The 27994-nt window shown below is 40.4% G+C and overlaps 1 protein-coding gene across 2 annotated transcripts; it reads left to right on the plus strand.

Annotated features, from left to right (window-relative positions):
• LOC130419136 (uncharacterized) lies at positions 1-27891 on the plus strand. Of its 2 annotated transcripts, XM_056745595.1 has the most exons (20): positions 1-139; positions 8423-8806; positions 9091-10776; positions 10859-11131; positions 11209-11589; positions 11671-12096; positions 15128-15394; positions 15502-15759; positions 15850-16095; positions 16179-16436; positions 16514-16822; positions 16918-17187; positions 17268-17351; positions 17429-17591; positions 17833-17897; positions 17999-18210; positions 20266-20519; positions 20594-20707; positions 27062-27233; positions 27402-27891. In XM_056745595.1, the coding sequence occupies exons 4-20, from the start codon at positions 10884-10886 to the stop codon at positions 27641-27643; spliced, it is 3969 nt and encodes a 1322-aa protein (XP_056601573.1). In that variant the 5' UTR covers positions 1-139; positions 8423-8806; positions 9091-10776; positions 10859-10883; the 3' UTR covers positions 27644-27891. The 2 variants fall into 2 exon arrangements, with proteins under 2 accessions (XP_056601573.1, XP_056601581.1); XM_056745603.1 differs by lacking the exons at positions 20266-20519; positions 20594-20707; positions 27402-27891 and having other exon boundaries at positions 27062-27171.
• The last annotated feature ends 103 nt before the right edge of the window (positions 27892-27994 follow it).

Raw genomic sequence — 27994 nt, forward strand, 5'->3', positions numbered from 1 at the left:
CAGCACAGGAGCTTATATATATAAAATGTTTGGTTTGTAATTTTTGCAGTGTACAGCAATGGTAGCTTTGCTCATGTGCCTCTTGATGATGAACCTTGGATGACCAAAATGATGCCTTAAAAACAGGTGTCGGTTGGAGGTATGTTTTATTAATTCATTGTAAGCATACCGTAAAGGAAATACGAAATGTTGACTGCTGAAGAGAGCCGCTGTTTTAACCGTGAGATTTACGGCTACAGATGTAGTTTACTATTCATTTTGTTAACAAATATTGTTAGGACCCAGTCAAACAATAAGATAGGCTATTATTTGTCATAAGACCACAATTTTTTCATAAGCCCTTTCAGGGAGCAGTGATGTCGAACGTCAAATGAGCTGTAGACTGCTCTTGAAAATCGCTTCAGGGGCCAACTGGCTAACTGCAATTAGTTGTGACTAATAAGTCTCACTTTTTAGATTTTAAATTAGATCAATCTACCTTTTCATGTGACTGACTTAAAGAAGTTTTTGTCTTGAAGAAAAATAAATGGACTCTCAAGTCAAAGCAGTTTATGAAACTGGCACCAGGTCTGATTCTCTTCTCTCTCTGAGCTGTCGTATAGGCTGATTTTATTAAAACTACAGCCAAATGCACAATAAAACAGTTCTTATTAACTTGTTATTTTTCTTGTACGTAAAAGGGAGTAAACACGACCACTTAAAACTACACAGTCAGTACAATAAACTCATAAAACCTTGGATAGCCGCGGGAAGTGCACCCCCTGGCGTCGAGAGACGGACAAACGGAAAAAAGCCGGTGTCTTGTTTCGAAAGGCTGCGTCCTTGTGTCCTCCCAGAGGTCCAGGGGGGCACAGATTTTGTGGCATTTATCAAATATGGAAATTTATCTCAAATTGTATGCAATCAAGCATGAGAAAAATAAGACCACCATCCAAAGGAATCGATGTTCCAACATTGTATAACTGAATATGTTTTTCGTTTAATTAAAATTCTACGTTTAAGATTATGAGTCTTTATTTGGGGGGCGCAAAGCGATGTACAGTACAGAGAGGGGGCCTCGAAAAAGTTTGAGAACCACTGTTCTAAAGGATACGGTACACATAGGATTCTCAATTTAGAAGACATACATGTAAAGGAAACCGGAAGTACCACGTTGCTATGACAACGTTGCACTCGCGCACCTGTCAAATTATTTAAAATAATTTCTACCTGATTTTAAGAGGTAAAAATTTGGTTAATTTGTACCCTTAACAATGCCAAAAGTGTTAAACAAATATCAAATGTTTTGCATTACTTTTAAATGTAACAAAACACTTGTAAACCTATTTACTACAGCTGCCTGCTAAGAATTATAAAACGTCACACAAATTGTAAATTGTTAACATTTGTTAACCAGCGTGACAGGAGATCGTGGTTCTAATTAAACTCTCGCTGAAAATGCTCTTTTAACTTTTTCTATCACATTCAGACCATAAAGCCATTTTTTTTATAAACTTGATTTAAGACTAAAATTTCATTTGTATTCATAAAGTTTAGGTTTAGGGTAAGGTTTGAGGTGTAGGGCTTTAATATCTCAATAAATTGCCATCATTTTGATATATTTTTTAATTTAATAAATTTAAACTATGTTATTATTGCATAATGTTTAATGCACAACAACACTGAGGTGCAAATAGTAACGTTATTTGCCGTTATTTATAAGTATTTGCGATTAGTGTAATTCCTGCCTTCTGCGGGCTATTTGTACTCGGTGTAAATAGACACTCGTGAATGAAAAACTTTGTATCAAAAATAAATTAATTTGAATTCATTTGTCTATTCACTAATATCTTTTGAAAACATTAATAACATTACAGTTTTGGTATCAATTACGTTACTGTTCCAATGACAACAAAAGTGTCTCATGACGTCACAGCAATATTGAAGATCAAGTGTCACGAGCGGTCTTGTCCAAATGGCGCAAAAACGAATTTCAGACTTTTTTACTCAACATTAATATCCTCATGCAGGACTTTATCATCTTCAACCCTGAAAGAAAGGAATCTTTCGGAGTTTTGTAAGCAGGTCAGCAGTAATGTAAGACAGTTATTTCTTTATTTGAGATTGTGGCTAGGTCTCCAGGCAGAATGTGTAACGCAATTGCAGCAAGCAGTTGTCTAATAGTGTGAATGGTTTGACCATGGTTATTATTGGTTGATGTTTGGATGGTTTAGCTGCCGCCGCTCAACTACTTTTGGAAAACAGATTGCGCTTTGGCGCGAACCCTCAGGGCCCATCTAGGCCCACTGTGATGCCCTAAACTGGGGAAAAACTCCTTGCAGTGGGCAGTTGGGACGGAGCAGGACCCGTCCCAGATCGACCAACCAGCGATCGAATGGCTGGGGATGGGGCCCAAAGGTATTCTCCCTGGGGTCTTCCCATGAGGGCCGCTTCTGCTTCTGCCGCGGCTGCTGACGTGTTGGTGGTCGCCTCTTTAATGTCTTCCAGGGGGGCGCTTGAGTTGGGGGCATCGGACCCGGAGAGCGTCGAAGAGGACCAGGGCTGCTGGGAAGCGTACGATGCACGGGATCTTGGCCGCCCTATCGTGGAGGCTATGCTTGATAGCCTCGGCCTGCTTCTTTACTGTCGAGAACTGCTGCTCAACAGTATCACCAAAAAGCCCCCCTCGCGAGACGGGTGAGTCGAGGAGGCAGACCTTCTCAGCATCACTCATCTGTGCAAGGTTCGGCCAGAGGTCTTTCTCTTGGACCATAAATGTGGACATCATCCGTCCCAGGGCCCGCTCAGTCACCTTGGTGCACCGAGACAGCACGTTCCACCTGGGGCACATAGACGTATCCTCTAGCTTCCCCACCATCAAGGAAAGAAAGGGTGGCGGAACTAGTTTGACGTGTACGCGCCGAAAAAAGGCCGTTTAGTGTACATTTGTAATTGTATTCAGAATGAAATCCTACAAGGACTTCTTAAAGAACCATATGCAACTAAAATGACATCAATTAGTTTTGTAATACAGTAGTAAATGTTTCTTTTGTTAATTCTTCATTGACATAATTATTCAACCTGTAAGGTGGTGGAAAATGTGAGAACAGAAGAACCACCAACCACCCACTGGCCCAATGGCGGAGTCCAAGTGGCATGGCGAAGGCATTCGCGCGTTCTGTCTTTCCAGCGCTCTGGGTTGTTACAGTTAACGTTATTTTAACATTGCATAATTTATCTGACTCCAAAAGATAAAAAGGAAACCTCGTTGAATGATATTATTTGTATTTGATTATCATGAGTGATAATAATCCTGTAATTTGGGTCAATGTTCGATTCTTCTGCCTTATTCTAAATTACACTCCTTCATCCGATTCTCAGTGTCGCTTAGAGTCTCGCGCCGGCCGTTACACGCGGATCTCACGGTCACAAACTCGTCAGTCTTGGTCACTGCCAGAGGTTCTATAAGTAACACTCAGAAAGCATTATTTTATCTAGTCCCCTTAGACTATAAAAACTTAATTAAAGTAATGATTATTTCTAACCAGAGGTCATGACCACTCCATAGAGATAAATAGACCAATCTTATTTCCTCTGATGGTAGCTTTGTATAATCATGCCATAGTTTCCTATGTACACTTAGTTAGAATAATATTTCAATAACCAGAGGTTTGAGACTTACCTTATTTTGATTGGTCAGACAACATATGTGCTGTTCTAAACGGAAACATTAGCCCCTACGGTCTAAGTACACTTAAACTAATGCCAAGTAGTTAGCCGGAGCTCTAAGATCTCAGCTGGCGTGCCCCAATGCTCCACCTAATACAGGATTTTAGTCCGTCACTAACCTGAACGTAGATTTGTGGTAACAAAGGATATAACGTGATCTACTAAAGTTCATAAACTCAGAATAATGCGTAACAATTCAAACATGACAATTTATTAGTCAGGTAAATGTTTCTTGCCAATTACAATTCAATTCAATTCAAAGAGTACGAAAACAAAACATCAAATCCTCAAAGATTAGTCTACGAGTCTAAGACGCATACCTGACAGTAGAAAAAGATGCGATCGGAAAAAACACAGTGCTGTGTGTCTGAAGGCTCACACACAGAACCGTGGGGTTCATCATAGTAAGAATTCCCCAGAACATTTTGCTAGCTTCCCTTAAAAACCCAGACCAAAATATCCTTCCTCCACACAACAACAATTTACATTGTAAAGGACTCTGTCCTGGATCTGATCAGGCCACAAATGGGCATTTGCATGAAGACACAACCTCAACAGTGAGCAGAATTTCTTAAAGCCTCAAACCTATGTTATGATCTGCTCCACTGCTGTGGATATGAGACCATTGTACCAATCGCACTGAGACATTTCAAATGATACCAAATATGCATATGAAGATTCTTTGTTCTTATAAGATATGGTATTTGTCAAATCCAGTTCATGGGTGAGCTTTGAATTGCTCTGAGCTCAGTTGGAGAGAGATGAGAGGGGGAGAAGAGAACAGATGTAAAGGTGTGAGTTGGTAATCATCATTCATTGTTATAAGCTGTCTGAGATGGAGATGCAAACTCTGCGGGGAGTTCATTGTATTGGATGAAGTTCTGTGTTTCCCAGGATATGGTGCCCTTTTGGTGAGGACACCTTGGCACCAGCCTTACAAACCCCTTAAAGACTACCACCCTGAAGAACAGAGGATCAATGAAGTGTTTTCAATCAGGTATTGAAAACACCTGTGGATATCAGGGAGCAGCAATAAAGCCTAATAAGCACCAATTAGGCAGCTTTAAAATGACTGTGATACTCAGCTCCTTCTAGACATTTACTGGTGTGGTTACAAACATGGTGAGGTCAAGAGAATGGTCCAGGAAGACAAGAGAACAGGTGATTACTCTTCACAGGAAGGGCAATGGCTATAAGAAGATTGCAAAGATGTTAAACATACCAAGAGACACCATAGGAAGCATCATTCGCAAATTCAAGGCAAAGGGCACTGTTGAAACGCTACCTGGTCGTGGCAGAAAGAAGATGCTGACTTCGACTGCTGTGCGCTACCTGAAGCGTAGAGTGGAGAAAAGTCCCCGTGTGACTGCTGAGGAACTGAGAAAAGATTTGTCAGATGTGGGTACTGAAGTTTCTGCTCAGACAATACGGCACACCCTGCGTAATGAAGGCCTCCATGCCAGAACTCCCAGGCGCACCCCCTTGCTGTCCCCAAAGAATAAGAAGAGTCGACTGCAGTATGCCAAAAGTCATGTGGACAAACCACAGAAGTTTTGGGATAGTGTTCTGTGGACTGATGAAACAAAATAAGAACTGTTTTGGCCCATGGATCAACGCTATGTTTGGAGGAGGAAGAACAAGGCCTATGAAGAAAAGAACACCTTGCCTACTGTGAAGCATGGCGGGGGGTCAATCATGCTTTGGGGCTGTTTTGCTTCTGCAGGTACTGGGAAGCTTCAGCGTGTGCAAGGTAACATGAATTCTCTTCAGTACCAGGAGAAATTGGATGACAATGTGATGGAGTCCGTCACAAACCTGAGGCTTGGAAGACGTTGGACCTTTCAACAGGACAATGATCCCAAGCATAACTCCAAGTCCACTAGAGCATGGTTGCAGATTAAAGGCTGGAACATTTTGAAGTGGCCATCGCAGTCACCAGACATAAATCCGATTGAGAACCTCTGGTGGGACTTAAAGAAAGCAGTTGCAGTGCGCAAGCCTAAGAATGTGACTGAACTGGAGGCTTTTGCCCATGATGAATGGGCGAAGATACCCGTAGATCGCTGCAAGGCACTTGTGTCAAGCTATGCTTCACGTTTAAAAGCTGTTATAACTGTAAAAGGATGTTGTACTAAGTACTAAGATTGAATGTCACTTGGGGGTTGAATAAAACTGATAATGATGTGAGCTCAGAAAAGACATTTGTGGTTATTTCATTATAAATGTTATGTTATATTTGTCTGACCTACACGTGACTCTTTGATTTAATTGTAAGCAGGATGACTGAATGATCATAATCAATGTCAAACCGACCAAAACAATCAATTTCAGTGGGGGTTGAATAATTTTGAACACAACTGTATGATAGATGAATATTGTAATACATGAGATAAATGAAATAGAATAATAAAATGAAAAAAAAAACAAGAAACAAGTGTATGTTTCTATCCTGATCTATCAACAGTAAAGAGAGACGTTAGTCTTAGGTGGTTTTATGATCAGACTTGGAGGCAGTGTCTGTCATGTGGTCCATTATTCTGTTGAAGAGCACATATGCGACACGCTGATCATGATGCATATGTTTGATAATGATTTGTATTTGTTATGCGTGATATTTTGGTGAACTGTCTTGCTGTGTTCGGCTTGTTGCGTTTCAAGTCTGGAGTAGCATTGTAAACATATAATATGGTAAGTGTGATGGTATAATGATGTATTCTCACCTCTAAACTGTCACGATTCGTGCAGGAAGTACTCGAGACCAACAGATAGACAAAATGGGTTTTCTTTAATCCAAGGAACATACAGGTAACACACGACATCAAGAACATTCAATACTGGACAATGACTACAAACAAGGAAAGAATTTATATGACACAGGTAACAAGGGATACAAGGTGGGGATTAACAAATGTCCAGAGATGGAGATCAGGAGAGACGGGTGCTAGGGATTACGGGAAATGTAGTCCGGTGATGAAGATGTGTAGACGTTGAAGTGTTATAGTATGCCCCCCCTCAAAAAGGTGCGACCTCGCACCATAACAGATCCAACAGTGGAGGGTGGCAGGGGGTTCAGGAGAGGGACGTACTTTGGTGGGAGACAGGTGAAGACAGGTAGACAACCAGAAGGACCAAGGGGGTGTTGACGGTGGAAAGAGCCAGGGTGGAGACAGAGGGACCGAGGACCAATGTGTAGCCGGTGAAAGGGAGCCCAACAGAGCCAAAGGAGGTGTCTGGAGGCCGGACGGGACCGGCTCTGAAAGTCTCTGGAGGCCGCATGGGACTGGTTCTGAAAGTCTGAAAGTCTCTGGAGGCCAGACGGGACTGGCTCTGAAAGTCTCAGGAGGCCGGACGGGACCAGCTCTGAAAGTCTCTGAATGTCGGTTGGGACCGGCTCGAAGACCACTGGAGGCTGGACGGGACCAGCTCGGAGAGTGGGGCCCCTTTAACCAGCCCACAGATTAGGTCCCCTTTAATGTCCTTTAGGTCCCCTTTGATGTAGAGTGGGTAAACTCTTTTAAAAGTTCAGTGGTTGTCAGCTGGGCAACAGGCTTAGTCGACCGGGTTGGCGCCTCATGCTGTTGGGCAGCGGGGTCTGTCAGCTTGGCAGCGGTCTTTGGCGGCTGGTTAGCCGTCTCTAGAGGCTTGGCAGCGGGTTTAGCAGACCCCAGATTTCTGCACGATTTGTCTCTGATGGAGGGTCTCAGGAGATCGCGACGTGAGCTGGATCGTTCGTCGCGTGCATGGATGGGATTGGATGATGATCGAACTCATCTGGAATGGTCTAAATCAAACGGAGTCGAGCACCCAATAACCACCGGATGAGATAGATACACTCCGCAACGGGTCTGTCCCTGAACTCAGGACCCCGACGCTGAAGTCATCATCCAACCCCATCAAAAAACCAAGATCATTCCAGCTCCCCTAGCGACTCAGAACGAGAAAGCCCTCCACGTTTATCTCCATAGGACGGTCGTCCTGGCTGAGATGGTCCTTCAGATGTTAAACCACAGATAATCTATTTTTCTTTAAGGTTCCAGTAGTCTGTCACAGTTTGTGCAGGAAGTACTCAAGATGATCAGATAGACAAAACGGGTTTTCATTAATCCAAGGAACATACTGGTAACACACGACACCAAGAACATTCAAAACTGGACAATGACTACAAACAAGGAGAGAACTTAAATAACACAGGTAACGAGGGATAAACAGGTGACGGGGATTAACAAATGTCCGTGGTTGGTGATCAGGTGAGACGGGTGCAATGGATTATGGGAAGTACTGTTACAAAAGCACAGTAAGGTAAAATACTTACTCTACGTGGGTAAGTGTGTAAGCGTGTGTGTTGGGGGATGGGGTTGCGCTTGTTCAGAAGCCCAAGGCTCAAACGTCACGGTTCGATTCTGCATAGGCATACATATAGCATGTGTTTATGTGTTTGTTTTTATCCTCTATCCTATAATCTCACTGACATCATTCTTTATTCTCGGCAGCAAATACTTTTGCCTCCGTTATTTATTAACATTAAACTGAAGCGGCTCTCCCATGGCACAGTCATAACTTCTGCCCTGGCACAAAAAAAAAAAAACACAGCACCTCAAATACACTCAAACAAGGACAATAAGTGATCAGCTGAGCCGTTGATGGCACTCTTATATAAAAATACACTAAATGATTCCAAACACTTTTCTTCTTTCTGTTCCTCTATTATCTCTAGGAATTTAATTGGGATAGAAGAAGAACAGAATTCCGAGGATGGCGAGCACCCTACAGTCTGCAGAGCAATTCCTAAGAAATGGGCGAACTTTACTAACTGCAAGCCACCTGAATTGGGATCCTGTAATGGAACGCTTGGATCAATGCAATTTTTTTATAAATGATGAGAAGGATTCAGTTAACTCTGCAGCAGATAGGTGGAATATTTTGTTCGATATAGTTTTTTCTAAAGGAGAAGAAGCATGTCACACATTTTTAAAAATTCTCGACAAAACAAGATTTGATGTCTTTCCAAGACCTGGATTAACGAAACCAGATTTACATTACTGGATTAGCTGCTACTCCTTCCAGGATGAGTCACAATTTCAAAATGCAAACAAATCAGGTTGGTAACATGCACAGAAATGTTGTTAATACCATAATGCAGTTGATTCAGACAATTAGTTTTACTAGTAATTTTAATTTCAATTGAGGATAACAAGTAAAATGCTACTTTGAAACTTTCAGAGTGTGGCAAACTAAATTACTATTATTTTTGATAATTTATGTCAGGTTACTGGAAATATATGAAATTAGTTTGCCAGTGTGGCACAGTTGACCTGTGGCCAAATGTTCTTAATCTCGAGCACAGTTTGGAGATCTTGATCAACAAACCTGTTTCTTTTTCAGACTCAGATCCTTGTACAATATACCAAGACCTTTTGAGGCTAAAAGCAAGACAAATACTGGATGAAAAATGGAAACAAACCATAAACTTCTTGAAAAATAAGCCACAACGAATGCCCTTTAAATATATACCTCTTGTTCTGGACACAGATTGTGGTGCTGTTTCAAAACTTAAAAATAAAAAGGCTCATAAAAGTCGCTGGAAAAAACTGAAGGTCTGCATTCCAACGAACAAGAAAATGTTGTCACCTAAACAGTTGGTAATGAATGATGAGAAAAGCATTTTGCTTGTGGGAAAACCTGGAGTGGGAAAGACAACAGTTGCCCTTGAGATTCTTAGGCTCTGGACAGAAGAGAAAAGCATTCAAGTGAATTACAAGTATATGTTTTATTTCGATGAGCCACTGATGAGAATCTTTTCCCAGTCTCCATTTCCTCAGACCTTGAAGGACCTTCTTATCCACAACTACGTATCCCCAAATGAAGCATCAGATCAAGTGCTTGAAAATATTGAGAGCAATTCAGAGAATGTTGTCCTAATCTTTGATGGCATCATGGATGTAATTAGTAAGGCAGTTATAAAACGGCTCATGGATAAAGAACTTTTAAAGGATGCAAAGATCTTGACCACTTGCAGACCAGAAGCTGAGGATTCAGGTTACCTGTCAGACTGGTCATCTTATAGAGTTGATGTTCTGGGCTTCAATAATGAATCCATCCATGAATACTTCAAATGGATGTTGGGGACAGAGGTTGATTCAGTTGTCTGTGCTTTGGACAACCCGGAGCTATTTAGTTTGTGCTCTGTGCCACTGTATGCTTTCATAGTGACTACAATCATTTCAATAAGTCCAGATGAAGCCAGAAATAAGCCATTTACAATTACTGAGATGTATGTAAGAATTTTCGCTTTTGCATGAAACAGCATGGGGACCAAAATGTGGAAAACCAGGATAAGTACATTACAGACAACAAGAACGAGATTGCATCCTTAGCTCTCGCCTCATATAAAGCAATGCTAGCAAAGACAGTGAACCTAACAGATATTGAACATAAAGACAGAACTGTACAAAATGCTTTTTTGACAACAATGCATTCCACAAACAAGCCTTCTACCTCTTCCAGAGTGTCAGCATTCCTTCACAATACAATGCAAGAGTTTTGGGCAGCTCTCTTTCTCATTCTGAATCCTGACAACATACCTCATTTGCTGAATCAATGTCGCAGCAATGAAGAAGGAAAATACCTCAAATATATCATTCCATTTCTGTCTGGACTTCTGTCCGATAAACTGGGGGAGTTAATAGAGTGCTTGGTCCCGGTAAAACAGATCCAGGCAACACGTACTGAGTACTTTCAGAAGATTGTAGACACTTACCTTTACACTAATGAACTGAACCAGGATGGAGATTGTGAGCAGTTTGACAAAGCTGAGAATATCCTTTTTGTGTGCCGATGACTTTATGAGTATCAGTCTTCTGAAGCATGCTGTCTCTTTCTGGAAAAGATTCAGTATGAACTTGATTTACAGGAACAAGGGACACTTGATTCCCATCAGTGCTGTGTCGTATCCTATGTGGTCAGTCAGTCTAAGAAGCACACTGTTAATCTGGACCTCGCGGATTGTGAAGTTTCTGACCCAGGGTTAAAACTTATTCTAAACTCAGTAACAAATCTCAAATCTCTTAGGTACATGGTTTGTCGGTATAAGACATTTATTTTTGTGTTTGCCATTGTATTAAAAGTATTGAACATGCTTCTTTTTTGCCAGGACAACAAGCAAGTTGCAGTCTCAGATGTGGAAAGTGGCACTTGAAACAGGACAGTTTTCAGATTTTGAGAGTCTGCTTCAATTATTCAGCTCTGAAATGCATCTTATTGTTCATGAAGAACAAGACCAGATAGTGATTCAAAGAATAGGTGAAGTCCTTATGCGGAAGAAATCTAAGAATGTTCATCTTCATCTGCATGTAAATGAAAGCTCTGTAACAGGATTTTTGCCGCAGACCATATTTAAGAGCCTTCCCAATATTGCAACCATTAGGTAAAAACAGTTAACACTTTTAGCACAGATTACAATGTATATGAACTTCATACATGTTTTTGTTCTGGAATTCCTAGGATTTCTCCCAATCACATGAAAGTAGCTGTAGAGTCAGAGCTGTATCTTCAAGGAGCTATGTATGAGAGGAAGACAGGTCAACGATGTGTAAGAAATCTACTGTCCGTGCTCAGCAGTGATCAAAGAGAAAACATTAAGGAGCAGTGTGATTTTGTAATGAAACTGCATGCGCATGCTAGGAAGATGGATGTTTGTCCGCTTTTGCAACCTGTGTTTCATGCATTGCCAAGTATATGGGTTGTACAGCCTTCAAATGTAGCATTGCTCCTGCAGACCATGAAAGTTCTAAAAATAACAAAGCCAGCTGAATTAGATGTCACATATGAGCAGTGTGAACTTAAACAGTTTCTTCAATGCATGCCCTATGTTTCAGAAATCAGGTAAATAAAACATCTACAAACAGTTTTGTTTTAAAAGAATTTAGTTCTTGTCTTAAAACAATCTCATCCCAAATATTACAGGTTCCCTGGTGCTTTTAGACAGCCTGAAGAAATCCACAAGATTGTAAAGATTGTTGCTGATCTTTTCATTCTCGCATCTGAAAGTGGAGAGGAGGCACTCTGGAGCCTTTCTGTAGCGTTTAGTTACTCAACATTCCCCTTTGCTGAAGAGGCTGAAGATGTGCAGAGCTCCTTCTTTTTAGATCTCTTCACCCATCTAAATGAGAGTTCGTCAGGGAAAACTGCGTTGCCGGCATTGAAGCCTATTCTTAACGTTGCTCCAGCTGTATGGATACTGGACCAACTAACACTAAAGAAGACACATGCTCTTAACAAACTTCTGGAGCTTCAGTCTGTTAAAAAAAATGTGGAGCTCAGATCCTGCTCATTCGACAAGGATAAACTTAGGAGTTTCCTAAATTGTTTATCCTATATTTCAAACATTAGGTGAGTTGATTTGCTTTAGATCAAAAGTTACCAGCCTTTTTGGGTAACACTTTTTAATACTGTTTCATAGTTAATAGGTAGTTATGCAAAAACTAATGCAGGACAAATAGTTTGTGCTGCATTAACAATGTAGTAATTACTGATAACTAATAAGGAAGAAAGATTAACTTATCAGCAGTTAACAGTATCCAGTTGTTTAAGGTAAGTAACTGTTGATTACTTCTTTAAAAGTCATTAATAAATACTGAATGCTGTGTGTGCTGCAGAATTGTAAAATAGCTAAGGCTCATTTAAAATATTTATCTATTAACTACTCATTAACAGCTGCTAAAAATACTTGTCAATAAACTGGTGATATATGTTCGGATTACTATTAAAAATACAATTTGAACTAATTGTTTATTTTCAGTAAACTTTATTTTATTTCAACAAAGTATCGTCTAATATTGTCCTTTTCAAGATTTTATTTTTCATATCAATCGTATCATTGAAATAAATTTAATGATTCTTTAACTATGAAATACAACCCCATTATTACTGCACAACTAGTTAATTTACCTCACAAACATATCTGACATACAGTGGGTACGGAACGTATTCAAACCCCCTTAAATTTTTCACTCTGTTATATTGCAGCCATTTGCCAATTCATTCAAGTTAATTTCTTTCGTCATTAATGTATACACAGCACCCCATATTGACAGAAAAACACAGACTTGACATTTTTGCAGATTTATTTAAAAAGAAAAACTGAAATATTACATGGTCCTAAGTATTCAGACCATTTGCTCAGCATTTAGTAGAAGCACCCTTTTGATTTAATACATCCATGAGGCTTTTTGGGAAAGATGCAAAAAGTTTTTCACACCTGGATTTGGGGATCCTCTGCCATTCCTCCTGTGCAGATCCTCTCCAGTTCGGTCAGGTTGGTGGACAGCCATTTTTAGGTCTCTCCAGAGATACTCAATTGGGTTTAGGTCAGGGCTCTGGCTGGGCCATTCAAAAACAGTACCAGAGTTTTTTTGTGAACCCACTCCTGCGTTATTTTAGCTGTGTGCTTAAGGTCATTGTCTTGTTGGAAGGTAAACATTAGGCCCTGTCTGAGGTCCTGAGCACTCTGGAGAAGGTTTTCATCCAGGATATCCATGTTCTTGGCCCCATTCATCATTCCCTTGATTGCAACCAGTCGTCCTGTCCCTGCAGCTGAAAAACACCCCCACAGCATGATGCTGCCACCACCATGCTTCACTGTTGGGACTGTATTGGACAGGTGATGAGCAGTGCCGGGTTTTCCCCACACGTACCGCTTAGAATTAAGGCCAAAAGTTCTATCTTGGTCTCATCACACCAGAGAATCTTATTTGTCACCATCTTGGAGTCCTTCAGGTGTTTTTTAGCAAACTCCATGCAGGATTTCATGTGTCTTGCACTGAGGAGAGGTTTCCGTCGGGTCACTCTGCCATAAAGCCCCGACTGCTGGAGGGCTGCAGTGATGGTTGACTTTCTCCCATCTCCCGAATGCATCTCTGGAGCTAAGCCACAGTGATCTTTGGGTTCTTCTTTACCTCTCTCAACAAGCCTCTTCTCCCCCGATAGCTCAGTTTGGCGAGACGGCCAGCTCTAGGAAGGGTTCTGGTCGTCCCAAACGTCTGCCATTTAAGGATTATGGAGACCACTGTGCTCTTAGGAACCTTTAGTGCAGCAGAATTTTTTTGTAACCTTGGCTAGATCTGTGCCTTGCCACAATTCTGTCTCTAAACTCTTCAGGCAGTTCCTTTGACCTCATGATTCTCATTTGCTCTGTCATGCGCTGTGAGCTGTAAGGTCTTATATAGACAGGTGTGTGGCTTTCCTAATCAAGTCCAATCAGTATAATCAAACACAGCTGGACATAAATGAAGGTGTAGAACCATCTCAAGGATGATCAGAAGAAATGGACAGCACCTGAGTTAAATATATGAGTGTCACAGCAAAGGGTCTGAATACTTAGGACCATGTGATACTTCAGTTTTTCTTTTTTATTTAAATCTACAAAAACTTCAACAATTCTGTGTTTTTCTGTCAATATGGGGTGCTGTGTGTACATTAATGAGGAAAAAACATGAAATTAAATGATTTTAGCAAATGGCTGCAATATTACAAAGAGTGTAAAATTTAAGGGGGTCTGAATACTTTCCATACCCACTGTATATCTTCTTGTTGCTTATTATGAATCTGGTGGACAATAGCTGAAATTGTGTTTTAATTATTAACTATTAAGAAATTATTGGTGACTCATTATTCATGACTAGAAATGAATTAACTTATTACGGAATTATAGTTACTATAATATAAAGTTACTATAAAAACGAAAGCTTGTAACTTTAGTTACTTACAATCTACATACACACACCAAAACAGAGCTGAATTTTTATGGACACCAAAGATTTATTTTAATAAATACTAACAGAAACTTTACAGTTACACAATAGAAACAGTAATCAATACAATATATAAAACTGGGTATGAATTTATCGCAAGAATTAACATATTTGCTGCTGTGACTTCTGCATACAGAATACAGTGATTAAGAGGGGGATTCTTTTTTACTTTTTTTGTTGAAAAGGACAATAGATCGATATGTTTTGAATCAATATAGATAAAAATATTGCAGTATGCAGAATTCTACGAAATTCCCAAAAATATTTTTTCTAATTAATTAAAACTATTCATATAATGACTGTTTACAGGCAAAATTATTATAGTATATAGTTCTGCAGTAGACATAAAAGCATTTAGTTGTAATTAACAACTATTAAATAAGGAATAAGTAACAAATTGTTACTTACCTTATACATCTGGATCTGTTACCTGCTGATAAGTTAATCTTTCTTCCTTATTAGTTATATGTCATGACTAAACAGTCTTAATGCACCACTAACCATTTGTTCTGCATTAGTTCCTGCATAACTTCCTGTTAAGTATGAAACAGTATTATAAAGTGTTACCCATTTTTGTATAGTAACTTTCATTTCATGCATAACCCTGCCAGCTGTGCTGAGGAGTTTTTCCAGGCAGTGTGTGGGATCCTCTCAACTGACAGGGAATGGAATCCGAAACAAGTTACTGAGCTGTTACGACTGCTTGGTTTTAGAATTTCGTTGACAGAGATGCTGCCAAGTCGCCTATGTCAGGCTATTGGCAGTGTTCTTAAACTCCTGGATGAAGAAGAGATTTTTATAAGTCTCCTCCCTCAAGACATCTTGTGTCATGGTTCCTTTTTACTTTTTTCAAATATAAAAAGGCTTCAGACATTAAGGTATTATTTTTAGCAATAAAAAGTTAATGTATTGCCTTTTTTATTAAATGTAATCGACGATGTTTGACTGTTGTAAGATTGCTCCTCTTGCTTATTTCTCTCCCCAGAATAAATGAAATCGCAACATCTAAACTAGCAAGACTGGTTAAGTCAGCTAGATCAGGAATAAATTCCATAACTGTGGAAAAGCTGTCCGTGGTTTTGTCCAGCTCTGATCTATCAGAGAGAGCACTTTGCCAGCTATTAAGTAGCCTGACATGTCTTCTTAGGGTCTGGACCGTGCACAACTTGGATCTTTCAGATTTTAAAATTAAGGCTCACCTATTCATATGCCTCCTGAGTCATCAGGGTCCGTTGTCTATAACGTAAGTGGAAACTTGTTATCCGTGACGTCATAAAAGCTGGCATATTTTACAACGTAATCACATTTGAAATTTGTAATTTTGTAAATACAGATTTCAAATGGACAGTCTGCAACAACTAGCAGAATTTGTATATGATGCTCATGATGAAGATCTGACACAGATGTTTCTGGAAAAAACTGATGGAGACTTATCACCTTGTAGTCTGTCCTGGGATGTTTTATATTATCTGATACGAGGTGCAAAGAAGCATGTGACTCTTGACCTTGCAGAGGGAAGATTTAATTTAACCAACATTCCGAGCCTTCTTACTGTTCTTGACACAGTTCGCTTTAAGAGGCAAGACCTGCACATTTAAATTTAAGCTATACCTTCTAGAATTAATGGTGTCGTTAATATTAAACTCTCTTCAAACTATGCAGGATAAGTGCACGATATGTGAGGGCTGCATTGAAAGAGATATACCGGCAAAAGGCAGGCCATCTAATTGCAAAGTTATTGCGAGCATCAGCTGACCTTATTAACCTTTCCATGAGAGAGTTGGATTCCACTGACTGCAAATCCCTCTGCTTTGCCCTGCACTACAGTGATGGAGTTAAGCTCAACCTTTTGAACTCTATCATACCACATAATGAGACTGAAAACATTGTCAGACTCCTGCACAGAGTTTCTGATCTCAGGTATAGGTATATTATATGTATTGTTTTGTTCCAACTCACACTTACTGTTTTACTTATGATGCTTTTCATTCGACCAGGATTGATAGAAAGCTGCTGTTAAACTTCCTTCGTGTTTCTAAGGCAATGGAAAAACAAGGTTATTCCATGTCTGCGCTCTTCACCGCACTAAACTACAAATTGGACTTTTCCGGTCATTCGTCGGTCAGTAGTGGTCGTTTTGGTCATGAGAATGCAGATCCTCTTTCTCTAAGTGTGATGGATTGCACAGCCATTTCCTCTGTCATTGAAACAACAGTCTGTCGCACAGAATTATTTTTATATGACTGCCAAGCAGATGATTCTGCACTTGAATGTCTGTTCCCTATATTACACAAAGTGCATCTTCGGTAAGTTTCCAAATATTTTACATGGTGGATATAAATGTACTTTCATTGCATTATTTCTACAGGTGATTCATTTGCAAAAACGTCTGTCTCAACAGCTTAAGCAAAGGTCTCCTTTGCCAGTTTCTGACCTTGATTTTAAATTCCCCCATGGCTATGTCTTTGAAATGGGCATCATCATTATCCAAAGCACTTGGAAAACACCTAGACCTCAGTGACACTCCTCTTAACTACCGTACCTGTGAGTCTCTGCAGTTAGTCTTGGACTACACAGAAGAGCTTACCGATCTGAATCTCAGTTATTGTCAAATCACAGATGCATGCTTGGATCTTTTAGCCCTTCACCTAAACAAAATTATGAATCTAGAGTGAGTATACCTGAGCAGTTTTCAATTGATTCTTTTCATATAAGCAGCATTTTTATTGCCTAACCCTTGCTGTTTTTAAGTCTTACTGGCAATGACATAACTGAAAAAGGAGTACAGAGACTGTGCAGTGCCTTAGAAGGAAACAGTTTCACAAAGACCATATGGTGATTATGGTGTAACCTTTTATTTCATGCCATTTACATTGTAAAGGAATAAAAGACTCATCAAATCTTTTTTGCAGCCTTTGTGACAACCAAATAACAGAGACTGGCCTCCTGGTGGAGGAAGCACGTTTTGTTACCCTACATTCTGGTACAATGCGACATGCAAAACAGCCTAACAATTTTGTGACAAAAGATGTTGGATCACAAAGCAGGATGCAAGAAACATGTTTGACTTCTAAGGTATGGGAAAACTTATGTAGTGTGAGACATGCAAAAGCCACGATGCAGATCAATTGCAGATCAATGCCACACTTGGAAACTTAAAAGGATTAAGACATTCATGTAGAGTAAACTGAGTACAACTGTTCTTCTCTTGTGAAATACCAAAAGTACATTCTTGACAGATGTCATGACATATCAAGCTCTGTAATATTTATGATACTATACCTTTATTGTAAAACATTATCCTCTTATTTCACAGAGACAAGAACATATGGAGCAGTTTGATCCTGAACTAGAAGTGAATAATGGCAGGATTTTCTATAGGTAGCAAATACTATTTGTCTATGCATTACTTATATTATTATATCCTGTCTATTCACGTCCTCTTTATACAACAATGTTACATGTTTTTTCTTATGTTGCAGGTTTCAGTGCAGTACAGGAGGCCTTTTCATGTGCAGGGCAACTGGACTCGTGTTCGGAATAAAAGGAGCCGGATGTGTAGAGTACAGTTTGGTTCACTGGGATATGCATCTCCTCTGCGAAACACATTATGAGCCTGCTGGTCCTCTGTATGATATCAAAATGCCTACAGGAGAAATGTATGAACTTCACCTTCCACACTGTGAAACACAAGGTAAAAGTCGTTGCTAGTTAATCCATCATATTGTTGTACTCTTACTATTTGTTAAGTGCTTCTTTGGAGGTGCAGAGGTGCTGGCTTATAGTTCAGTGTTCTTGCAATCCATGAACCAGTCAGCTAGCAGTGTGAATTTAACTCATTGGATTTCAGGTAGTTTATAGCCAATGACAACTCATGCTTATCCTACTTCTGCATTAAAATAGTCTTATTGGCGTGCCATAAGTAGTATAAACCAACACACTGTCAGAAGTCTTGGTGAGTGGTGAACCACGTCCACCCCCAGCTTCACATGTCTGGATCTCTTCACTGGGGATATTGTGCCTAAGCAGCACTTGCATGCTCATAGCAGAATGTCTATTATCAGTTGCAAGTTCCCCGCAATCGTATTTTTCAACCTTTAGTTAGTGTGTAATCTTGCTGTTAGATCATAAACAATACCTGCATAATGATAAAGCTCAAAGTTCAGTGCCAAGCGAGATATTGTCTTTAACAGAATTCGCTTTTCAAGGACTACATAGAATGGCTGGAATCGGACTACAGCCCTCTACTTCCCGGGTACATGATGTCACTATTCTAAGTGCTTTAAATAACCTCCACCCAAAGGAATACACCAAAAGAATGGGCGAGCCCTTCCTTAGAGAAGTGGAAGAGTAGTGTTTAGTTATCAGAGATTGTAAACATTTAGAGCTACGCGCTAAACTACTTTCACTTTCATCACAGTCCAACAGCTGGTAATAAGAATACAGCTACACACAATCTAAGATAACTAATGCTCAAATAACAGCTTTCATGACTTTAACATTGGCTGTGAAAGCTGTTCTGTGTAATACACCGATATTGTGTGTGTGTGCGCTAACCTCTTTAACACTTCTTTGAAACGTTCTTTGAAGTCCTGCTTGCAATTGTCTTCTGGTCAATCTGCTTGTTTGATTATATAACTCTGGTCCAATATAAAAAGGCAAAACTAACGCTTCTGTTATTAGTGTTAAATAATATAACAGATCTGACACCATTCGGTCCGGTGTGATTTCCCTCGCCATAGAAGGAAACAATGCGCAATCTCTAACAAAGATTGACGTTTGCACATGCCCTAGCAGACCTCCGTTACACTTCGATTGATGCGCATGTTACTGTCTATTGCACAAAGCCAAAATTTATGAATACACATGCAATGAGAGGGGCACCGACCAATCAAAACAGCCTGAGAAGTGGAAGCTTGCTGATATGATATGGGTGGGACATCTTCACACACACTCTAAATGGGGAACCAATCAGGACAGAACTGGTCAGGTTTACCAATCAGAGCGTTTCAGAAGGAGGGACTTTATATGGACAGGAAGAAATCCAGTCGTTTTGTTAGAAGAGGGAGCGCAGTGAACAATACCCTTGAAATATAAAAAGTTTTTTTTTATTAGAAACATGTACATCCATTGTTAAACATCCAAAAAACATAATAAAAGGCTCATAAAACAGCAAAGACTGGCTCCTTTAAATATAAAGTAAATTAGTGTTTTAAACACTCTTTATGGACAGAACCCCCCTCACATTTTGCTCTTAAAGTGATAGTTCACCCGAAAAGGAAACTTCTGTCATCATTAACTCACTCGCATACAGCCTTACGCACACCCTTGCAAAGTACAGTGCTTCCGACTTGTAGGGGTATTGAGACACACGTGTATTGAGGCATGTGTACTTGTACTTTGTACATGAGGTAACAAGATTCCGGCAGCGTGTAGGCGTAAAGAAAGGGATCTATTCTTCAGCCTTTAGACTGACAACAGTATTTAAATTAGATGGAACTATGTTGTTATAGTTACTTTCCAGTAAAGAACAAAACAAAACCTAATTATACAATTTCAAAAAGTTGAAAAGTGGTTTAGCTTGGTGATTTCTTTATCGTGATATGTCCAATGTTTTCTGAAATGTTTCTCCACCAACAAACAGTTCAAGAGTAGACTCAATAGTGTTACTGTACCATCATCATTATGCCAAATAATTTTTTGTCATTTCTTTTTTCAATCATATATCTTAATCATATATCTTTTACAGTTGATGCAATTGGAAATCTTTCTGTTGTCCATACACACGAAAACATACTGGAATTCATTGCTCCAGTTAAAATGACTAAAACCCATATAGCTGTAAATGTCTGTCGGTTATCTAACTATGGTATCGTGGATGAGAACAATCAGGACTGCAAAAAGATCAAAGGGCAAGTGCTGCTGTTTCTGGAACCTAACATCTCTGATAAACAGCAAAGAATATGGGTTTTTCTATTGCCTAACAGTGTCCCACTCTTGGAGGTATGCCGGCCCTTAATTTAAACTTTCTGTGTAATTTGTTATAAACCTCACACACATTCTTGTTTGGTTGGTAGATAAAGGAACAGCAACGAGAATATCAGTTCATCCAAACCAGCTCTAACTGCACACTATGGATAAATTCCAAGTACACTCTGTTCGCAAAAAAGGCAGAAAGAATCCAACCAAAGGTAACTGGATTCAGATATTTAGCCTTGAAGCTAACTCTAGAAACAGAGATACCCACTGAAAATGAATATAATGGAAAAAGATCTCAGTACCACAAAAGCAATTGGAAAGCAACCAAGCATTTGGAGTCCTATACTCTCAAATCACTGTCATAGTACACGTGGGCTTAAAATAAATACTAAAACTAAGAATACAATACTATTATGACTATAATGATAACAATAACCAGTGCTGGAAATGGCAAGCAGAAAATCAAGGTATCTTTTGTCCATTCAATATTCGTTTTCACAAAATAAAAATTGAAATTATTTAGATTTTCTATATTTTGTTATGGAAATTAAAATAATGAACCTCTTAAAATGCCGTATTCTTAACCTGAAGCTACAGCACGTTTTTTTATGAACAGTTACGAAGCTCACCAACCGGGGTGGCAGAGATGCTGCTAAGGAACTTCCGTCATTCGGGTCCTTTTACACAAACTATCATGGCATTTAGCAGGACTTGCAGATGAGATTCTCTGCAAGAAAATAGTTAATAACCATGTACGGACATAGTTCTGAACTAGACAGCAGTGTAAATGACAGCAATAAATATATTTCTTGCACTTTGCCAGACTTACCATAAACAAAGAGAATTTTAAAATGTTGTTTGTAAAGTTACTTTGTTTGATGTTAATGTATGTAAGCACTTATTTGTTATTTTTGGTTGTCACAAACTGCTCCGAGACTCAGGGGTTGAAAATCTAAATGCAGCCAATGTTCAGGGCAGGCAGAAAACAGTCAAAGGTCGGGGGAGGCAGCAGAGGTTTCCAAAACGATAAACAAATCCAAGAATCAAAACACAAGAAATCCAATAGAAGACCACTCAGAAATGCAGTGGGACACAAACAAGACTGCACAATGACAGAATGATCGAACCAGGCTTATATTGACAGTGGTAATTACACACGGGTGAGAATGATCAGCGTTCAATGAGTCCGGGCAATGGGTTATGGGAAATGCAGTGAATAATGAAAGTCCCCGGTTGCCAAATACACTCACATTGAGTTTCTGAAAGCCAGAAAAATGACGGTCACCCCAAAGGGGGCGATGCTTGACGTGTCCCATAATAATGCACCTGACAACCCTGATGCGCACACATAGCGGCTGTGCACATGCAGGACAGGCAACATGTATGAAGCACACACATGTAACAAACCCAGCAACACATACAGTATATAACACCCAGGCAGGAATGTGAATGCATGCTTGGTGACGCATGGCCCACTGGCCCATTCAACCTTGGATGCTGACCGACTGTTGAGCCCTCAAAATCCACATGACAGGCAGAAATAGCGGCCAGGTAGAACTTAATTGTGGAAAAAGATTTGACTTTACCCATAAGATCCTGTAAGAAACACAAAACATCAGGAACTGAGCACTGATATGATTTGAGCCAATCACACCACCCTTCAAACACTTGCCAATTACAACCATATAAGGACCGTGTAGAAACGGCCCTGGCATTTTGTAACCACACACGGGTGAAGCCCAAGCGCGTTTAAGTTTGTCCTCTCATGGGCCAGGCCCAGAGAGCCACCTTGTCCAGATGTGGGTGATAAATAGGTCAGAGCGAAAGGGGAGGCATCACAGCTGGGCATATAGCAGAGGGATTATCTCTGCCAGCTACGGTGCTTTGGACCACCTGGGAGCTATTCGAAAGAGTGACAGGCCCTTCTCTCTCAGTCTAGCCAGTGTGGGAATTATCCGACACATAGGAGGACAAGCATATAGCAGCACCTTGGACCATGGGTGGGCCAGTGCGTACACCTGGAGGGGCGCATGCAAGTCCTTTAGCGAGAATAACATAGGACAATGGGAGGTTCTGCCTGACCGAATCTCCTCCATAACAAGCCCACTTTCTGAGGGTGGAAGCGCCAATCTCCATAGTGTGGTTCCCCGCGACAGAAGGTCCAAACCTCTGTTCAGGATGCCTGGAACATGAGTCGCGAAAAACGACAGGAAAAAACGCCGGCTCAACACCAATAGCTTGTGAGCTAGAGCGTGAAGTTTCTGTGAGAGTAAACCACCCTGGCGATTGATATATGCCAACGCTGTGGTGTTGTCGCAGCGTAGGAGCACATGATGTTCTTGCAGGCGGGGCAGAAAATAATTCAGAGCTTTCCATATGGTCAGGAGCTCTAAATAATTTATGTGTGAACATAGTCTGCTCGCCCACAAACTGTTCACCATCCTGCCCTCCTGGGTCGCACCCCAGCCTGTTAGGGACACATCTGTTGTCATGACTTTCCACATCACTACTGTTCCCAAACGGGTTCCCTGTGCGTAAGAATCTACGTCCCTCCAGTGGCAAAGAACTGCCGTGCAGGTGTGCATCACTGCTACAGAGCAGCCAAGATCGCCTATCAAACTGAAATGTTTCATGAATGCTCTCATTCTCAGGAGTCCCAGAGGCAAAACCTCGATAGCTGAAGCCATAAGACCCTGCAATCTGAGGCATGTGGGATACTGCACTATCGTCCCCTCTCTAAACTGCAACACGCAGCTCATTAGAGAGAGAGAACGCGCTCCTTTGAGAGAGGTGCTCGCATGGAGACCGAGCTCAGCTCCAAGTCCAGGAAAATCACACACTGTAAAAAATGTTCCGTAAATTTTACGGAAAAATACCGGCAGCTGTGGTTGCCAGTAAAATTCCGTAAAAAATACAGGAAAGGAACGTAAACAGCTTTGCAGTTTAAAACTTCAAGCTGTGTATGAACTTAATACATTTGAGTCTTTTACATTAACAGAATTTCTTTATATAAAATTTTAACTTGGTCCAAATGCACAGAAGTGAAAACATTACATTTACTTAATTTTCTTCTTTGTAATTTGTTATTAAAACATCAAAGTCATTTTTAAACAAAGCAACATGCAGCATGACATCGGCATGCTATTGCCTGACCTTGACTTAAACACAGACTCCACTCTTCAGCATAGTGGTGACCCACAAAACATTAAATATCAGAAAAAAGAGAGAAAATACAAATTCCGTAGTTTTTACGGAAAAATACCGGCAGCTGTGGTTGCCAGCAAGCTACCGTAAAATTACGGGAACATCCTGTTTTTATTCATCCAATCAATTCACAATGGAAAACATGAGCCGCACCCACTATTCAGCTTTGAAATACGTCAGAATACTGAAGACGATCATCACTTCTGCTTCACAGGGACTGCAGCATAACAGCCATGACTTGATGCTTTATTGGTGTATTCAAATCACCGTTTTTGTGATCAGTGTTTGCTTTAGTTGGCGTCTGTCAGCCGTCATATATAAATTACCATTTTACTTTGGGCTGCTATGACATTGTTTTATATAAAACATAGTTTTGTAGCAAATGACAACAAGTGAAAATGTGTTTAGATTTTTTCAAAAGCTAATTCCACGATGTTGTTTAATTACTTTTTTTGTTTGTTTCAAACGTCTAAATTAATTTACATTTAAAATTCATATTTCCAGAAACAATCAAAAACAATGAACCGTCACAAGATTTGCATTTGGTCTTTGACTCACAAATCAAGAATCAGTGTATGAATCTCAACAGTGGTGACTAACAATTGAAAATCTTACACCCGCAATGCATGCTGGGAGTCATTGATGAGTTTTGTGCTTTGATGATACCCAGAATGCATTGCGTTTATCTTTAATGGTTTTTTCTGTTGTCACCATTGTTGAGACACACTGTTATATTCTAGATATCTGCTAGAACATTTGTTATGCGTCACATGTGCTGTCAAAGACTTTCAGTATATTATTTAATTTCATGCAATATCATAAAAGATGATAACAAATAACTTTAAAGCACTGCCTAAACTCTCAACCATGTATTTACTCTCCAACCTAAAGAAGTTAATAGTTAGCTTTGTCTGAGCTTTTACCCACCTGTTTCGGTCTATGTTTCAACACACAGATATCAAAACTGGGGAAAGACTTCTTCACATGGAAAGCAAAGGGTCAAGATCCCAACTAAAGCAAACACTCATCACCATAATGGTGACTCAACAAAACCATTAACATGTAAACTTGTGTTAATTCTCAATTAGAACTTTTGTAGACGTGCAAGAGAAATAAAGTGACAGTGGTGTCAGTAAGTGAAGGTGATAAAAGTGTTTGTGGAGTTAAAAAAAACTCATCGTGAAAACTATGGAATTTCACTGTTCAATTCCCAGAGAATTTGACAGTGTTATTTTTCGTATTTTTACGGACGTTTTTTGACAACAGTTTTCTCTGTGAAAACTACAGAATTTTACCGTAAACTTTTTTTGCGCTTTAAAGCACTTTAACAGGGTTTTTCCGTAAAAACGATGGATTTTTGCTGTTAATTTTACAAACAATTTTACAGTGTTTTTCCGTATTTTTTACGGATGCTTTCTGATAACATGTTTTTTGTGTGAAAACAACAGAATTTTCCCGCAAACTTCACGGGCATTTTTAACAGTGCACTCTGACTGGGTCCAAAGTTGCTTTTGTTCACATTCACCCTTAACCCGAGAGATGTGATGTGGGTGTAAGCACACTGCAGGTGTACCTCAGCACCTCCTTTTCTGATTCGGCCATGATAAGCCAATCATCCATGTATGTCAAAATCCGCAGACCTAACATTCTCAGGGGAGCCAGGCCGCCTCCACACACAGACAAAAAATCATAGGGCTGAGTTAGAGGCCGAAGGGAAGAACTGTGAATTCGTAACATATGCCCTAGATAGGCGAAATTACAGAAAGAGAGTCTGATTAGCTTATGGCTCGCGAACGTGGACTCTGGGCCCCCAACGGTCGGACATCAGGCCGGGTCGGTAGGGGTTGGGTTGTGGGGTTTCCTGGCCGCGGTGGGAGACGGTCTTCCCCAGGGTTTAGCATTGGAGGGGGTTTGATGGGCGGTCTCTCCTTGCTATGATGCGGGTTTCGCACCCCCACGGGGGGGTTAGGCAAACGCCTAGTGGGCAACTGACGCGGAGCTCCTTTCTAGGGAAAGCTTCGTCCTCTTTCTTTTTGTCGTTGCACCATTGCTGCATCAAAGCCACGAAACATTAAGAGCCCTGACAGCAAAGGCCTAGGATTTATAAGTGGCTTGATGAACGGAGGAAGAAAAACGGTCCATTTTGCCAGGCCATACCACCTTCAGGGGGGAGAGCAGCCAGCCCTGGACGGGGTTGAGATGCCTGGCGATCGACGGCTCGACAGCGGGGATCACCCAAGCCAAGAGCCTCCCTATCTTTCACCTCCAGACCTGCGAGACCGTGTTTAAGGTTCAGCTGGTCGCTCCAGTAGTGCCTCACGTGCTTCATGCACGCTGCCAGGACAGGGAAGAGTTGTTTCCTCGGGTCGGGAGGGGGCCCAGCACTTTCCCATGATACATATCCCTCTCCTGGTAAGTGGAGCTCTGCAGAGCCGGCCACGCAATGTCATGGCAAGCGGCCGCTTGTTCCCACACGTCCAGGGGGATGTACTGGGGTAAGGCCGCGGGGGTAAACCTGGGGAACCAGAGAGTTGAATGGCCTCCACGTCCTCTGAGAACCAAAGAAGGCCCGCGTCTTCTTAATGCCGGAACCAACTGGTTCATCAGGAGGTTGCCCCAAAGATATCCTCTTCGGGGAAGCAGGGAGGTCAGCCCAATTAAGTGATGTTACCGTGTCCTCCATCTGATTCAGAAAGGCAGAGCTCAAAACACCTGGTAGCTGCAACTTTGAGTCGACGCATCAGGAGCTTTTTCTGCAGCACAAGGCAATGGCTGGAATGCTCCGGGTTCTCCAAAGCCTCTTCTGCATGCTTGAATGTCACGTCTGGCAGATGCTGATCAGACGATATCTCCTCCTGAAGACACACAGTGAGCAGAGGTATCCAACTGAACTATGTTACAGCAGAGATTGCGAGAAGCGAATGACAACCGAAGAACAGCAGCGCAGTTAGACCTTATATGCTCTCAGGTGAGGCCTTACCTGTGATTGGCTACGCGCTTCTGTCTGTCTAGCCAGACTTGGTGCAATTGGATGCTTCTGCAGAGGTCAGGTTCGGATTCCCTTCCCCATAGGTGGATCTCGAACACGAGATGATGAAGAGAACCAAAATGGATGCAGACAACATGCTGCTGCTTTACATTTTTAATGCTAAACATTCCTACCTTTTTTTCTAAATCTGACCTCAAAGGCTGGTTGGTTGCTCTGTGAAGGCTGAAAGTGTGCTTGAGTCTGAGATGTAAAGCAAATATCTTGCCAGCTTGCTCCGACAGAAATCTATAAGTGTTATATCAACAGCCCTTTAGTTTTAGAAAGCTCTCTACAGCTTTTTGATATATGATTACAGATTTTTTGTATTTTTCAGGCAAGCTTATTTGAATCTCTTCATGCTGATAATTACCATCCTACATATGAGGTCTTTTTAGATAAATCTGTGATTCAACTGAAAATTAAAATTCTACGTAAAATAACGGGGAAAGGAAAGATGACCCCCAAAACAGCATGGAGTCGGATGATAATTGTTAAAGCAAAACAAGGTAATAACACTTTTTGATTAGATATTATTTGTGCACAATATACAAGTATGTAATTATCTGATTCTTTTTCTTTATTTCATCTATAAATATTCAAAAACAATCAGTCTCTTATTCATGATACAGTAATATTTGATGTATTTCTACATGATTTTAAATTATTTTCTTAAGTGTGTCCCCAAGGAAACATAGAGCGTAACAAAAAGTGGAAATCTGATCTTGGTAAAATCATTGAAGAGCTCACCAGTGACCAGCTCAAGAAACTAAAGCATTTAATGCGAAACTGTGAAAACAGAGTTTCCATTCCTGCGTCTAAACTTGAAGAAACAAATGAAGACAAGTATGAGTTGGTCAATTTGATTGTTGAAACATGGGGATTTGAAGAATCGGTTAAAGCCATTAAGAGTTTATGAAAAAGCTCCCTCGCAACGATGAACGTGTGAAAAAACTATTGGAACCATACCTGACTGTTTGAACTTCATGGTTAGAAGAATATCAGACCCTGCAATGTTTACATGAACATTCAACAGTTACCATAGAATGGTGTTATTTTATGCCTGTTTGTATGCAGCTTGTAAATATAACTGTATATACAGTTGTGTAATATATTTTGACTGCATGGTTGTTCAGGTTCATGCATGTAATGCTAATCATGTTTGGATGAACTGCATTAATAGATTGTAAAGAAATATATATATATATATATATATGTGTGTGTGTGTGTGTAATATTTTTGTCATCACAGATTGAACCTTTCAATTAAC

Source organism: Triplophysa dalaica, chromosome 1 (assembly GCF_015846415.1).
Source record: "Triplophysa dalaica isolate WHDGS20190420 chromosome 1, ASM1584641v1, whole genome shotgun sequence".
Classification (NCBI taxonomy): Eukaryota; Metazoa; Chordata; class Actinopteri; order Cypriniformes; family Nemacheilidae; genus Triplophysa; species Triplophysa dalaica.